The 16,956-nt window shown below is 42.9% G+C and overlaps 1 protein-coding gene across 5 annotated transcripts in view; it reads right to left on the minus strand.

The window, feature by feature from the left end:
- CREB3L2 (cAMP responsive element binding protein 3 like 2) overlaps positions 1 to 16,956 on the minus strand; it is a 106,442-nt gene that overhangs the window by 43,206 nt on the left and 46,280 nt on the right. For all 5 annotated transcript variants that reach the window (XR_015552257.1, XR_015552256.1, XR_015552255.1 and 2 more), the window contains exon 2: positions 2,522 to 2,738. Coding sequence is in view for 2 of the 5 variants with exons in the window: in XM_004430719.3 (XP_004430776.1) it covers positions 2,522 to 2,738 (217 nt within the window). In the remaining 3 variants the exon portion in view is untranslated. The remainder of the gene's footprint in view (positions 1 to 2,521; positions 2,739 to 16,956) is intronic.

The following is a 16,956-nucleotide window of genomic DNA, read 5'->3' on the forward strand; positions in this document are numbered from 1 at the left end:
CATGGAAGAAGTCACTTTACAGGCAGCACTATGAGGAGAAGTGTGGTAGTCAGCTTCTGAGACATCCCCCAGTGATCCCGTCTTGGCATTCACATCTTTGTACAGTCCTCTGTCACAATGAATCAGGACAGAATAACGTCCAGGGCTAGGTCAGAAAAGGCATCTCAGCTTCTGCTTTGGGCTCTAGGATCCCTCACTCTTTGGAAGGCAGCTGCCATGTTGTGGTGACACTCAAGTAGCCCCATGGAGAGGCCCACATGGGGAGGAACCAATTCGCCAGCATCAAGTTGCCAGCTATGTGAGGGAGGCACCTTGGAAGTAGATCTTCTAATCCTAGAAAAGCCTTCGAGGACCGCAGCCTCAGCCAACATCTGATTTCAACCTTGTGAGAGATCCTGAACCATAACCACCTAAGTGAGCCACTCCTGAATTCCTTACCCACAGAAATCATGAGAGGTAATAAATGACTACTATTGTTTTAATCCATTAATTTGGAGAGATTTGTTACACACCAATAGATAACTAATACAAGACGTATTGGAAATGACTTCCACAAAAGAAGGAGGACTTGAAATAGAGGCATCAAAAGGATTGTTGGAATGATATAGGCAAAGCAGTGAAGGGAGTATGGGGAAAAACCATGGACAAAGGCAAACACAAATGTTATACAGAAACCATATCCACAGAGAACCTCAGGATTGGAAGAAATCTTAAAAGTCATTTAGTCCAACCTTTTATCTAATGCTAGAGTCCACCCTTAAAATAATAAAACTAAGGCGAGGATGGCATGAATGTAGCTAAGGTGAAACCCAGAAGAAGGCTGACTTCCTATAGTTCTCCTCCATATAGTGATACAAATGAGGAGTATTTAGTCATAACAGAGACCATATTCCTGCGTTTGAACTGAGGCCATTCCTGGAAGTGATTTAATAAGAATTGAGGAAGAAGGAAGAGGGAGAGCAAGAGGAGGGGAGAAGAAAGAGGAAAAGGAGGACACACAGAAGAAACAGAAGCAGAAGAAGGAGGAAAAGAAGAACAACAACAATAACCACCCTATAGCAACAGAAGAAGAAAGAGGAGGAGAGGAGAGAAGGAAAAAAAATTGATTTATTGAAATGCTATGTGGTGGGCACTGTCCTAAGTTCTTTAAACACATCATGTCATTGTACCTTCACAACAATTCCACATCCTCAAAATATTTTAGTTCTGTTTCCTCCCCTCCTTCCCAGGAGACTGCACCTCATCCCATTCCCCTGATCTGAGCCAGAGAAAGTGGACAAACTACAGAAAAGAAGGATTAAGTCATCATGCACCTAGCCTCTTGTCAGGAAAAATCTGAGCATATAATTAAGGCTCCAGCAGGGTCCAGCAAAGAAAGAATCCACTCACAGATTTGGGGCATTCCCTTCACTGTGGATACAAGGCCAAATTTCCTGGGCTGCTGATCAGTACACCTCTATTCAAAGGAAGAATATATCTGAGATGAAAAAGAAAAAAACCTATAGCACTCTCTGTCCCAAGATATGATATTTTACTGGTCCCAGAGTTGGTTCTTTCAGAGGCCAGTAGTAGATCTGAGAACCCAAACTGGAAGAGAGATTTCCCCACAAAGCTAATGCCCTGCTTGAAGAAGTAGATACAGGCATTTGCCTTTAACCAGGGGGAGGCAAGAAGGAATTGTTCTGTAGGCAGCCACTTCAAAAGATGCTGCCATATGTACAGTGGTGTAAGGATGCAGGGAGGACACCCAGGTCAAGCCAGAGGATGTCAAGTTAGTGACCGTTCCCCACCATATCATCCTCCTGTGAGAAGAAGGCATATGCTGAATTAAGATTAGAGAAAACAGTTTTTAAAACTTACTCATGGTACTAAAATAGCTGGTTATACTTCTAGGAAAACAAAACATACAAAAATAAATTTAAAAGGTCTACATATCTTAGAAAGTTTGGAAGATATAGCACATACCAATTAAAGGCCTATAGAATAATAGTCAAAGAATCTTAACATCTCTAAGGCCAGGAAAACTAGACCTTTAACAAATGCCATACTGATGTCACTGATGATGAGCATAAAAGGATCACCAACAAGAAAGTCTAGGAATGCTCACCAAGATCTCATACACACGGGGTCAATGGAACATGCCGAAAATGGGTTAAGAGGATGCCCAAGAGGCTCCTACAGAGAAGAGTGGTCATAAAAATTATTTCTCATAAAAAATGACATGACCTCTTGAAATAATGGACTCACTGGAATTATCAACCAAATAGGCCAATCTGATTTGTAAAAGGATGCTTTGTTGCCCAATCCACAGGGTTAAAGGAAGCAATTACTAGTGAGTTCCCAGAGTACAGTCTCGAGTAGAGAAATGTGTCCTGTGCCTTGGCCCAAGCACAGGGCTTTACACACAGCAGGTATGTGGCTAAAGTGGGTGGCGACAACAATATAACACACATTCCACACCAACAAGGAGCTCAGAGTCCCAGGTGCCAGGTCCCAGGTATTTCCCCTGCTCTGAGCTTACCGTCATTGAAGCTGTCACTGGTGGTAACGTGGGTGAACGGTGACGGGGCCCGAGGCTCCTCGCACAGAGAGTAGCTGTGCTCGGCCTGGATGAGAGGCGCCGGGGACGTTGGGGATGGCTCCACCTCCATCGACACACTCTTCTCTGAGAGGAAAGGGTCATTCAGGAGCTGACCCAACACGTTCTGGGAAAACTCATCCAGAAGTTCTGAGAAGTGCTACAAAAAACAAAGGAGGAAGAACTCAGTTTCTCTGAACCATGATCTGATATTTACACACATATTCTAAGGCAAATATATCATCCACCACTTTAAATGAAGTCACTAAGATACAGTGTCCAGTTATCTACGGCGGTGTAGCAAACCACCCCAAAGTTGAATGGCTTAAAACAACCACAATTTATTATTTCTCACCACTCCGTGGTTTGGCTGGGTGGATGAGCTGATTTCTTCTGGGTTCACTGATAGAGCTGCAACGAGCTGGAAGGTTGGCTGGGGGCTGGGCTGGGCTGGGACAGCTGGATACTTGGGCTTTCTGCTCAGAGGTTTTATCAGGCTGGAATTCCTCACAGGATGGCAGAAATGTGAGGGAGAAAACCAAAATAGATTCCCCCTCTTGACAAGAAGAACAGCAAAACAATTGCAGATGAGCGTGGACAGAGGATAGCATGACTCACTAGGGGCCATCACTGAAACCATCTACCACATTTTGCATTGGGAATATTTTTAAATTAGCGGTCTTGTATTTCTATTGCATGAGAGTGCTATTTATAGCAAGGCGCCAAGTTCAAAGGCATCACACGCCTCTTCTCTCTATTCTCCCCACCACCTGGGCTTTGTTCCTCTGCAGCTTTTCCTTAATCTCCTTAATTTCTTCTCATCCTCCATTTCCAACACCACAACTCCCTAGCCCCCATCATGCCATTAAGATGATACAGGGATGGTCTGTACATATATTCACAGGATTCCTACATCCCTTGTTCCTCTCAAGGATCTGCAGCCGCATCCACTCTCGCTCACTGATAGGAGGATATTCGTGGTATGAGGATCTGTAGAGCAGCTTTCTCAGCCTCAGCACTATTGACATTTTGAACCGGATAATTCTTTATTATAGGGGTGGAGTTGTTCTGTGCATAATAGAATGTTTAGCAGCATCCCCGGCCTCGACCCACTAATGCCAGAAGCGCTCTCCTAGCTTTGAAGACCAAAAATGTTTCCAGACACTGCCAAATGTCCCCAGGGGAAAAAAATCATCCTTGGTTTAGAACCACTGCTATAGAGTATATTAAAAATAAGAAGAAGAAAACTCAATTTAAAAGTCCATTTTGGCACCAGCTGTTAGAGCCACTTCTTCCTTCTTAACGTTCCCTGAGTCACAGCCCAACAGGTGTCATCCTGATTGATTCAACTTTAGGGACACTTCAGGTATAGAAAGGATTATGAAAGCAGATACAGCAATAAGAGATCTGATTGCAAATGCGGATACTTGGGGTAGGCAATGAAAACTCTTGGGATTCCCATGGATAACTAAGTGCTACCACTGAACTGATGTGTTAGTGAAGGCGTTATTAAAACGAATGCAGCTTGGGGAAGGGAAGGCAGGAGGTGACCCTAAGGTTAGAGCTCTAAGACTAGGCTAGTTGTCTGACAGAACCTCTCCACTAATAAAGGAGAGAAGCAGACAACAGAGAGGAGGGCCTTGTAGGCAAGGTCCTTAAAGCAGAGTTAGATTGGTGGGGCTGCATCTCATCAGGACAGAACGCAAGGAAGCCACAGGCCTTGGGCATGTCCTAATAGGCATCGGTTGTCTATGAGAACAAGACAGGGTGGTTGGGAGAGAGTTCTCTGCGTACAGACCCATTGAGAACTGCAAGGGCCTTAGGAGCATCTAAGGCAAGAATTCCCAAATGCCAACTGTCTGCATCACAATTACGGGGAGAGTTTCATTTTAGTCGTTTTATAATGAGATATTTCAAGCATTCGGAAAAATTATAGAGAATAGTACCACGAATAATTACGTACTCATTCCTTTGGGAAAAAAATCTTATTTTCCCATGTTTGCAGCTGCAACATTTTTTTCTTTATTCTTTCTTTCTTGATTAAGAAATAAAACATGAAGGGAGTGTTAAAACTCCCATCCTTTCCCCTTCTTTCCTCTCAAAATTAACTTAGTAGTTAATGCCTGAACCTGGCATTCATCATTTCCATTCAGGTCTTCACACTGTTACTACACATGTATGTTTCCATTACATACATATGAATTTATTAAACTTTAAATAAATAGAAACATATGTCACACATCCTTCTGCAACTTTATTCTCTCAAAATTTTTTTTTCATTATTCATGTTTATCCATGTAGCTGTATTTCATTCATTTAAACTTCTGAATTGTATTCCATTGTATTTATCCATTTCCTCTCGAGGGACATTTAAAGATTTTTTTATTATATGTATATGTACTAAACATTCTTGAACAGGAAGGGAAGTTTTTAAAACATACAAATCCTATGACTCAGCTTCAGAGATTTTGACTTAGAACGAGTCAAAGGCATCCATATTAAAACCACCACCACCACCTGCGATGCTCACTTCAGTTTTTCAACCACTGAAAGTTGACCCATTTCCATTCATCATCCCTCTCCCTACACCACTTTACAATTAAGTCCCTAGAAGTTTACAAAGTCCCTAGACATTCAGATATGTTCAAGGTCAGACAAAGATTCATGGACTATGTGCTAAATTTTAAATTGGCACTGGAGATAGAAAACAATAAATAAGAAGATAGAAAAAGCCCATACTTTCCTTGAGCTTCCATTTAGGCCAGTGCTTCTCAAATTTCTATGTGCATATGAATCACCTGAGGCTCTTAAGACATAGATGCCGATTCACAAGTCTAGGCGGGCCCAAGATTCTGTATTTCTAACCAGCTCCCAGGGAATGCTGCTAGTCCATGGACCACACTTTGCATAGCAAGGAGCAGAACAGCTGCAAGGCTAAGATTAGAACTCAGGTCTCCTGACTACACAATAACCTGAAGTCAGGGTCTGATTCCCTAAGTGGTTCCCAAAGACAAATTTACTGGTTGCCTGATGGTGAATATGCTGCAAGCGTCTGACGGAGTTCCTTTCAAGACCAAAATTGAGGTAAGAAAAAGAAAAATAAACAACACAGAATGTACAATGCAAAAGCAAAAGTTGAACTCAGAGACCCACATTTCCAAGCTACAATTCTGTCCCTTGAACTATAATGTCAACTCTGGCCAGCTGTGCTGGCCCTGCTAAGCCTCTGGGAATCCTGTTGTATTGTGAAGCAAGGCTCTTCTCGATTGCTGTGCATTCCCATGGACGTTGCCAGGTTGGGCTACTCTGCTGACACTATGTGGTCTTTCTCCTGAGCAGCACTAATGAGTGTTTTCATGAACATCCCCTGGCTAACCAATAATAAACCTTCTCAAACTCTGCTAACTGTCCCTGAACTCCCCCTACTTTGGATTTTGTAGTAACTATCACGTTACCAAACCATTTAGTCCTAAATGATAGGGAGTCCTGAAGTCCTTTTTCCCTCTGGAAAAAGATGCTCCTCAGAAGAAGGGACCGACTGTGCCTAACCACCACCCACACCTAGGAACATAGCAAAGTGATGAGCACTGAGTAGGTCTGGGGAGGCACTTGTGATTGAAAAGAAACGCCCAACTTGTCCCAACCAGACACTGTGACTCAGCCCAGCAAATTAGCTCCAGCTGGGTCTCCTTGGCAGCTGTGGGCTCCCGGGCTCAGCAGACAGGTCAACATCCCACTACTGGTGCAGGGACCAGGCCAGAATCTGCCCACCATTAACGTCAGCCAGTGAGAGAGGGGCATACGGTCTTGGAGGCCAACAACCAGAGAAAGGAGCAAAGTGAGCCTCAAAAAGGGAGCCTTTTTGGATCCTGCACACACGTTAGCAAAGGACTACTCATGTGAACCCAAAGGTTATTCAATTTTAGTTGAATTCTTTCAAAGACATGGCATAACAGCACTTTACCATTCTGCCTAATAGTTTAGTCAAGCTTTATGGATTTACAAAGTACTTTCATAACTTTCCCTTCAATCAGTGCTCGCAACAATCCTGGGAAGAGGGCTTTAAACCTACTGTCCAAGATCTCAGTCACCTACTGTTTGAACTAGCCTTCAACTAGGGTCCTCTTATTTCAAACTGACTGAACTCTTCCCACATTGTTTCTCCCAGGAAAGAGGTGTTTAAGCTTCACAGTCCAACTGCAGGGAGAAGTTCTAACAAGTATAAAAACATGATGCCAATGCTGACGATTGACGACGATGTTGATAGGGTCAGGTGCTGGGCTCACCTGATGGACGAAGGGCTTGACATAGTAAACTTTCAGAAAATGAGCGAGGCGCTTTCCTATAAGGTAGACATGTCCCCATTTATAGATGAGAAAACTGGGGCTCGGGGCAGTTAGGTACATTGCCCAGGGTCCAGGTTGCACAACTGACAAAAGGTAGAATTGAGATTCCATCCCAAGGCTAGCCAGTTCCAAAGCCCATGCACTCTCTACTACAGCATGCTGCCTCATTTAAGTCAGCCTCTAAAGGTGACACGTAGTGGAGACTGGAATAAAAAAAAATGACTCCTTGACAGCCCATCTACTCGTCCATTATGAACACGCAGTCTTCCACATTCAAAGTGTAGAAACAGGCCACAGAGTAGTTGGATGGAAAGGCTCCTGGTATCACTGCTGTAGGACATCAGCAGTAAGGATAGAGATATTTAGTTGCCCTTAGTGCATAGCTCTGCCAAAGAGTTCAAAGTAACATCACAGAATCTCTGGGTTGGAAGTAACCACTTGACTGGGTCAAACCCCTGCCTCGTGACATGAATGTTCCTCACCCACCTCAGTAAACATGTTTGGTAACTTCCTTTAAGAATCTGTGTCAAGCTCTTGTCTCCCCGTTACCTAAAGACGCAGCATTTAGTATCCTCCAACCTGACCACAACCATCCTATCAAGTCTTGTCTCCCTTTATTCTGATACACGATGCTTTCATTCCAACCCTAAGAGTCTCCATATGACATTGTGGTAATGTAGCTTTGGAGCCAGACAACTCTGAATTTGAATCCTGGCTCCTAGCTGAGCATGCCTGAGCAAGATCCTTCAGTTCTCTAAATTTCAGTTTGTTCCCCCTGTAAAGTGAGGGTAACAACAGTACCAGCTTCCTACTGGCAGGATTAAATTAAATAATGCATGTAATGCACCTAATACTTCACTGGCGTAATGATCAATTTTTTAAAAAAACAAAACACTATCAAAATTAAAACAATAAAATGTTGGCATTTTCCACTCGCACACTGGCTTCTCACACAGTTCTTCCTAGAACATCCTTTCATTTTCCTGTCTATCCATCAGGAAATTACCTAAGACAGAACAAATCTGTTTCCTTTACAGCCATCCTACACAGACACAGCTTGAACTGATCTCTCACTTCCCCGACCAACTACAGCCCTTCAAATAAGTAGCTCTTAATTTGACTCATTTTTACTTTTCTTTGATGTTCCTTTCATTGCCATCTTACTTAAATCTTTTATCATTAGGCCTTATAAAGTCTATAACCCAGATGTAAACATTTTTACCCACCCCCCTCTGAGCCAACCACAGACCATACATCATATGCACTCAAAAACTATCTCTGGTTTCCATCTATTATCATTCTACAAGATCCTGGCCAAACAGTAAACAAATCCGAACTAGAGCCCAGGCCTCCCAACAATTATAAACAAGTGCTATCAAATGTTTAAAACATGTATCCAAATACACAAATCAGATAAATTAGGAGAAATTGTTAACTTTACATAAATTACTTCCTTTATAAAAAATTACCACGGCTCTGAAGCATTGACACTTGTGTTTGCAGGTCATTAACTGGTTGTCAAAGGAGCTTCCAAGGAAAGAGTGGTTTATGATCTGGGCTGCCTCCTGCTGCTAACAATTGCCCCAAGATCTGAGGTCAGGGGGGTGACGAAGGGGGAATAAAGTAGGAGGAAAATGAAGGATTCATAATTCTTGAGCTCAAACAACTGGTTGCATAAAGCTACTAAGCTGTCTTCCTTGCACTGCTCACCGCTGAGGCTCACTCATTCAACAAACACAGTGAGCAGCTACTCTGAGCAAGGCACTGTGCTGGGCGAGGAGGTGGGAAGATGAATGAAGGTCATCTTCAAAAGACAGCACTGTCCTGACATGTGACGTGAGTTATCTGAAATGTATGTCCTGTGCTCCTATTGACCAATATGCTCTTAGAGCACGTTCTAAGTAGTTTTGCCCTCCCAAGGTGGGCCCGACAGGTACCTTTTGTGCTGGAGCTAACTGAAGAGAGCTGCACCCGAGCAAGGATGGGAGTTCGAGTCCCAGCCCTGCACTTCACTGGTTGTCCCTCCACCTCTTCTTGTAAAACTCCACCTTGTCTGTAAAACTCGTGTGTGTGTGTGTGTGTGTGTGTGTGTGTGTGTGTGCTGGGGGTGGGGGAAGAGTGATGGAATAGACTTTGGACTTGATGGGTAGTTTCTCACCTTTTTTTGATTTGTGGACCCTTTTGAGAATCTAATGAAAACTTCCTGCCTGAAAATTGCCCACAGACACTACACACGAACACGGCACACGATTCCAGGCGGCTCACCGGCCCCTGAAGCCTGTCCCTGGACAGGAGAGGAGGATTCCAGGAAGCGGGTTAAATGCTCCCAGCAGAGCGGATAGTAACAACACACCAGTAGTTCTAGGTCCTTGCTAACAACCTATTTAGCCCTAATACCCTATCATTTTCTAAAATGTGGCAGGCAATATAAAATGGAGCTACCAAAGCTTTTCAACTTAGGAAAAGGAGCAGAGAAAACGCCCTTCTTCTGCTCCTTGAGTTTGTTCAGCTTTGTCTCCCTTCCCCTGCCCAGCGTGAAGGGGGCGGGGCGCAGGAGGTAATGGTTCTGAAAGCAGAACCCGCAGCGCCTGGGAGAGGCCGGGGTCCAAGGCCTCCCAACTCTGCTCTGCGCCCCACAAAGATGCTATTCTCCAGGCCTGCTGCCGGCCACCGGCTGAAGGCTCACTCTCAGGCAGAGGAAGAAGGGTTTTTACTGAAAAATCACAGGTAGGAGCAAGCCTTGCCCAGAGCACAGAATGCTCCAAAGACGGGAGCACGGATGTAGGGGATGTGGTGGGGGCAAGCTGACAACTCCCAAAGCCTCAAAGAAATGCAGAGAAATAATTTTGGCCACACACCTCAAATTCACTTTAGAAACCAAGGTTTCCCTCCAGCAAAACACAGTGTGCCAGTATTGCACAAGTAACAATGCAATCCAATCCTGAATGGTCTAGAGCAGTTCTTCTTAGCTTAACATTTGATGTGAAAAAATTCATTGTTTCATTCCATAGAAACAAATTAATTAACGAGATTAAGGGAGAAACAACCCGTGGGTGGATCCTGCTGGCAAAGGAGAACTAAAAGGTTCAGAGTTAGCTGGCAAAAGAAATTCAATCTGCCTACTTCTTGGCTCATTGATATATATATATATAAATAGCTGCAAATGCCTGAAAACGCACTTCTTAGTTCTTTCGGAATCCAAACTAGCCTTAGCCTGGTAGAAGGCCCCTTCTCTGGCCCAACAGTATCCAACCAGTCCCCAAAAGAATACAAACGATAAGAAAATATAATAATAATAATATCCTCTTCCACGTTCAATGCATAGAGCTTTACATATGACAAAACACTTTCACATCATTATTGTATCTGATTCTGACATGATCAAGGATTACCGAGAGGGTGGAGAAGCAGACTGTGGAGTAGAGTGGAGGAGGGCAGGAATCCCAGTTTCCAGCTTTCGTTCCTATGTACTTTCAGCATAGCCTGCTGCCTCCCGATCACTAACACAGAGAACTCAGCAACCAGACTCCTGACTGTCAAATGCTTTTTGAATTGTAATTTGGGCCTGAGGTTAGGGTAATCTCCTCACATTTTGGGAGGAATTCCTTGGGATTGTTTTAGAGCAGGCAGAGCTGTTCCAGAAATAACATATAATCATATGAGGTAGAGTAGTCTTCTTTGATTTGTTTTGAGAAACTCAAACCATCCCTGCAGTCCTTCTCTTGCCTCTTCCTTCAGCCACAACAGACAGCTGAATCTCCCAACAAATAAAAGCCCTTCAAAATCATGATCAAGCCAAGCCTTCCAGGCTGAGGCGGTACAGATTATGCCATTCTGTTCTCTCCATCCATGGTGGGAGAGCTACAGGGACCTGGGATGTTGAAAGGCAGCCACCTTGACAACTGATTCTTCCCTCATCTTTTTGTCTTCACTTTGATCCCTAAGTCCAGATTCTTCTCCACACTCTCAGTCCAGCAGAGCTTTCCGTCTGATCCATCCTACATGCCAAGGCCAACAAAATGTTTGCTTTTAACCTTCCCACACTTAAAACTCTCCAACATTACTCAATCTAAGTCCAAACTCCCCACAGTTAGAGTTAAAATAGATTTAAATTTCTTATTCACCATCTCCCAGTTAAATTCCCTGAAGAGGTTCTTCCTAATTGATGTTTAATCTTCTGTTGATACTCCTCCTTCTGTCCTTTACCTTCAATTTGCAGTTTTCAACCCTTGTCTGTTCTCACTATATAAGCAAATTCAGGGGCTGTTTAGTCAGTCTCTTCTAACTGGGTCTCCTGCCTCCTGTCAAACATAACCTTCTCCTCTCAGGTTCCTTCCACTCTCTTAAACAGAAAACTACCCCATTTCTGCCCTGCCACACCTTCCATATCAACACTTCAGTCTTTACCAGGAAACACCCAGGGCATCCCCTCACATCCTTTAGTGAAGGCAAAAGCTAAGATATTCATTGTTTGCACCCTCTTGGGTCCCACTCTAAAATAACTAAAATATGGTATTCTGTCATTCCAGAAAAACTTCTCATTATGATGACAGGCTCCAAATCATAGACTGATGAAGCTTGAAGAAACCCTGGAAATCATCTAGCCCAATCTGGTCATTCTAATTTAAGAAAACTCGGGTCCAGGGTAGTACGTGAAATCAAAGAGTTGAGGGTTGACCTCTTTACACTGCAGATTCTGTAACAAGAAAGATGGTCACTAAACATATGCATCACCAAACAGATGACCGAAGAGGGTCCCAGAGACTTCCTCCATGGAATTCGCTGAACAGGACATGCTGTTTGTAATAGGACAGTTCTGTCTCCAAGTCAAGATCCAATGCCAAAGATATCAGGTTTGAAAAATTAAAGGAGCCATAAAGTTTTCAGGAAAAAAAAAATAGCATAGTCCCTCGAAACCTATCTGTTATTTATGAGCCAGATATGTCGTAAGAATTACTGAGATAATCTCATTCGTAGAGTGCCACGCAGGGTAAAAGGAAAGTACTTCAGAGGTACGAGGTCCTATCTGCCTTGTTTAAACGGACAGGGAATGACTCACTGCCAGGAGGCACCCCTTCACCCCCAGATAAAAGCAACAGGAATCCCACAGGTTGCCAAACTGGGAGACCCAGGAAGGTTCTGGCTTAAAGCTACTTAGATTCTTGTTCTGTCAGATGTCACACGCATGCTCCACCTCTCTGGAACGCTGGCCTGCTGAAACATACCAGAGGATCTTAAAGATTTTTTTTTTTTTTTTTTTTTTTTTTGCTCCCAAAGCCCCAGTAGATAGTTGTATGTCACAGCTGCACACCCTTCTAGTTGCTGTATGTGGGACTCAGCCTCAGGATGGACAGAGAAGTGGTGCCTCGATGCGCACCCGGGATCCGAACCCGGGTCGCCAGCACCGCAGCGCGCGCACTTAACCACCAAGCCACAGGGCCAGCCCATACCAGAGGATCTTAACCATCTGAAGGGGTGTTTTATGCACTGGAGTCATGAGTCAGAAGACATATTTTCTAGATCAGCTCTGTAATTATTAGCAGCAACCTTGAGCAAATCACACATGCTGTCTACTCCATTTGAAATTAGGAAAAATATCATCTGTTTTTCAAAATTGTCATGAAGATAAAATGAATTCATAGTCTGATCCAGATATAATATGGTTCTATGGTAAGTGAAAATTGGCTGAGAACCATTAGGGGGCTAGGAGCATGAAAGCTACTTCACATCTACCCACATAGTTATTTCTTACCTCCCTCTTTACTAGCCAGTTAGTAATGGCAAATACTGGGAGCATGGCATGAGTTGGTTGTCTGCTCCTGCATGTTCCTTCCTCTTATGAAACCCAACCAGCAGAGGAAATGAACTCTGTTCTATCTCCAAGTGCTACTAGAATCCAAGAGCTCAACAGCCTGGTCAAGACACGATATCTTGAGACAGTGGGGAGTGAAAAACTACCAGTTAGCTCTCTATTACCCCCCACTGCCTGCTCCAAGCTGAGCCAATAACTCCAGTCCCATTACTAGAAACAAGACAGATTGGAGAGGCAAGCTCCATTATTTTAAATGAAGAACCTAAAGTTAAGAGATGCTAAACCACACTCTTCCTCCAAAAGAGCAAAATTTGATGTTTTTTCACTTAGAGGAGTTCCTTTCACTAATGAGAGCTCAATAAATGTTAGCTGTTTCATTGTCGTTATTACTACATGCCTTCATGCCTTGTTGAAATTGAGACAATTTATTAACCATTTCTCTGATCTATCAGCTATTAACACTATGAAAAATTATGAGGCTCATTAAATAACATTTATTCTTGGTGATCTTGTACTAGATTCTAGTTTGCCTTTTGCTTATTAAGGGGCTCAGTGCTCAATTTGTCAATTCATAGTTGATAAATCTTCCTTTTCTCCATCGAAAATCAGGCCCATATCTCCAGTCTCAAACGCCTCTCCATTCCCTGCAGTTGCTCCATGGGTCACGAACAACACTTGGATCACAGCCATACGTTTCCTCAGTGCCCTGTCATTTTAAGCAGCAATTAGAATTTTTATGCAAACCTCTCACTCAAACTCTTATAAAAGAACAGGTCACAGCCAGACTCAATTATCACGTTCCCACTTTGGTGACACTGCTGACCAAAAAAAAAAAAAGGGCCAGAAAACCCAAAGTAAGCCTTGGTAAGAAGAATGAGATCCACACCCAGTGGGCAACTGAGAGCCCACGACAGAGCCCAGCAGAAAGAGAGGGAAATGGAGCAATTTGGTTGTGAGAAAATGTCCTGGACATGGTCAAGATTCCTTTTGCTGATTCTAAGCAGCACCCAGCCAAATCTTTCCCAAGAGATGGATATTTTCAGAGTCTCCAGTCTTGCCCTGGCAGTGGAGTCCAGTTGCTCCAAAAGGTATCCCTCTAAGTGCTCTGGCCCCCCGGATTGTCCCTGTCATCCAGCTACAGCCCTGCCCTTCCTCTTCATTTGACCTTGGGAGAGTTGGAGAACGCCTAAGGAAGGTGAAAGAAAAGAAGCCATAATATTGTCTTTCTAAGAAAGACCATAAATGGAATCTAGTGATCTCAGAGAATAAGCAAACAGAAGATATTCTGCAGTCCCTCTGGCAAACACGTGCAAACACCACGTTAGAACTTGTTACCAAACAGCTGAATTGAGTACTTTTTTCTCCCAAAAGACAATGTAGAACAATGCTTCTACAATTCTTTCATGATTGGACAGTGGTGGATAACGGCTTACTGCATCATGCATAGCAAGCATTTGCCTTCTGGTCATAAAAGATTCTTTTCCGGTACGCATGAAGCAAATGGTCTCAGAAATTACATAATGTTTAAAAGTAATAATGATGCAATGCCTTGCAGGGGGTGGAGGAATATTTTGGAAAGAAAGTCAGCAAAGCTGTTTAAATAAACAGTATAAGAAGTCAAAAGTGTAGCTGCTGGTGTAGTAGAAAGAATGCTCTATTTGGAATCAAAGGTTTGGATTTAGACCTAGCTCTGTCACAGCCTGGTTCTGTGACCTCAGGCAAGTCATTTAACTTTTCTGGGTCTCTTTTCTTAGAATATAAAATAAAAGAGTAGGACAGCTGGTCTCCCGGGTCCCCTGAAGCTCTAACTTTCTGAGACCAGTGATGATGTAGGTGGCCTCTGCTTCCACTCACCTAAGGGAATAAAATAGCCTGAAAACAAATCTTAAGCCTGAGTCACTGTTCCCTGCAACTCCCTCTTTTCTGAGCCTCTTTTGGCAAAGAATTAGTTCCCCTGGGATGGCTGAGCTAACAGCTGGACAGTACTGGCTGATTTCCGCCTTTGAACAGCTGGTTTACGAGACAAACAACCAGACAGGCTTTTAACAGAAAAAGTGACTCAACTTTTGCAGCCAAGTATAGATGGAGAGAAATATCAGACCCAAAAAGTGCTTTCCCCTGACCCACACCCCCTTACATGGACCAATAGCCTTCTAGCCTTAGCTATGCAAGACCTCTATGAGAAATGGGGGAGAGAGAGAGGACTAGCCAATTTCCAGGAAGCCCCAGAAAAATTCATGGCCATAGTTTCATGTTTTCTGTTCCATTCCTTAGAAGAAACCAAAAGTCCTGAAGTGGTTAGAGGTTCTCAACCAGAGCATGCTGGTAGTTTAGGTAAAAAGATTCTTCATTGATTGGAATTGTCCTGTACATTACAGGGCCCCCTGAGCACCAAATGCTAATGGCTTCCTCTCCCCATCATGATGACAACCAAAAATGCCACCAGATATTTCTAAAAGCAAAAGAAGCTAACCCTCAATATGTAGACTCAGCTGGATCATGAGGAATCTATATGTTAATTATGGTTCTTTCCACAGGTCTGTTTTCATTATTTATGTGAAACACAGCACTATATCAAAAAATTCTCTTGATGACTGAGTCATTGAATTGTATTCCGTCCACTGCCTAACGACCCACCAATATGAGAGTGCCCTTTTCCCCACTAGTCCTAATACTCGCAACATTTGCAAGCTCTGGTTTCCAATAGGTTAAACTTCTAACTAACTTTTAAAGTCTGGGTTTATAATAAACTGATCCTTTCCCCACCTTTGTTTAAACAGACTTTTGCCACCAGCAGCCCATTTAGAAGGAAAAGGGAAAGAAAAACAGCAACTCAACAAAGCTGTACACAGAATCTGCGAGTAGAAGGGAGGTGCAGCTGGACCCCTCACCGACTCGTGAAGTCTGCAACACGCAGTAAAATTAGTAAATTGTGCCAGTGCTCATACTCCAGTCTCAACAAAGTGGTTTGTTTATTAGGGCTTCTGGCTCACAAAAGAAGTATTTGAAAACTCTACATGTAGCCTTGGGAACAGACCAGGGGAAAAGTAAACATAAAGCACAAGTTTTGCCTTTGCAAGCAGCAAGCACTGTACCGAGGACATTAGAGCTCCCAACAAGGGAAGATAAATAAGGTCAGCGTTGAGTGAAAACAAGGGGATCACAACCAGTGAGAAAGATTTACTGCTCAAAGTTGGATAAGCCTGACTTGAGAGCATCATCTGCCTATCTGAAGCTTCAAATAGCCCAGATAAGATTGTTGCCATAAATTACGGTCTAAGTAAGCAGCTATTAAAAATATTATTGTCGAAAGCTGTTTGTTAATAAACGCCACAACATATATCACAACAAAATGTTCACAATACATATCAGTGTGAAAATATATTACAAAAACTGAATTCCCTATATTTTCAATTATAAAGTAGAGAATTGTCTATAAATACTATAACATAGAAATGTTTGAAAGGATATCTGGCAAAATATTGACAGTGCTTCTGCATAGTGTAACAGATGTGCTTTTTTATTCTTCTTATCTATATTTTCTACAGTGGAAACCTACGCGTTTATAACAGGGAAAAAGCATTTGTTTTTTTAAAAAGCCTCCATTTAATCAAATTAAGTGAGACCTGGTTTAAATAGTCCTCAGGGAACAAAGAACAGTGAGGACAGCTGACTAGAGTCAACATTTTCTGCCCAGAAGATGGATATTCTATGTTTCGTTCCTGATAAAAAATAACCCATTGGCAGGCGCAGGCTTAAAAGACCACTTTACGGGACAATAATACTTCACTTTTCCTCTGACACTTTAAATGTTAAATGAACAGAAATCTCTCTAATTTTTTCCTCCATGTTGACAGCAATTAGGACCCACAACCACTGGGCCTTTCTCCAACTAGCAAGGCTGCTACAAGTGAATGTACAGGGTTTGTCTTCAAAAACAGCTTCAATCAGGAACTCTGCATACAATGGACCTGCAAACGCTGTAAATGAGCTCCTCTTTATTCATCCTCTCCTCACCAGAGTGGGCCCTGAAACATCTCCCAGCAATTGCCCTAGCAATAACACTTTTTCTTTTATAAATCAAAATTTCCACCCTGAGCCATGACAATTAAGGTTGTACCCTTAGATTGTATTTAGTGGTAGTTTTTGTTCTTTCAGGACTTGGGGCCACCAGCCACAAATATCTAAAATAACATCTTTGATCCTGCTCCCCAACCCAC

This window comes from Ceratotherium simum, chromosome 1 (genome assembly GCF_057802395.1).
Source record: "Ceratotherium simum simum isolate JZ-2026a chromosome 1, ASM5780239v1, whole genome shotgun sequence".
NCBI classification, from domain to species: domain Eukaryota; kingdom Metazoa; phylum Chordata; class Mammalia; order Perissodactyla; family Rhinocerotidae; genus Ceratotherium; species Ceratotherium simum.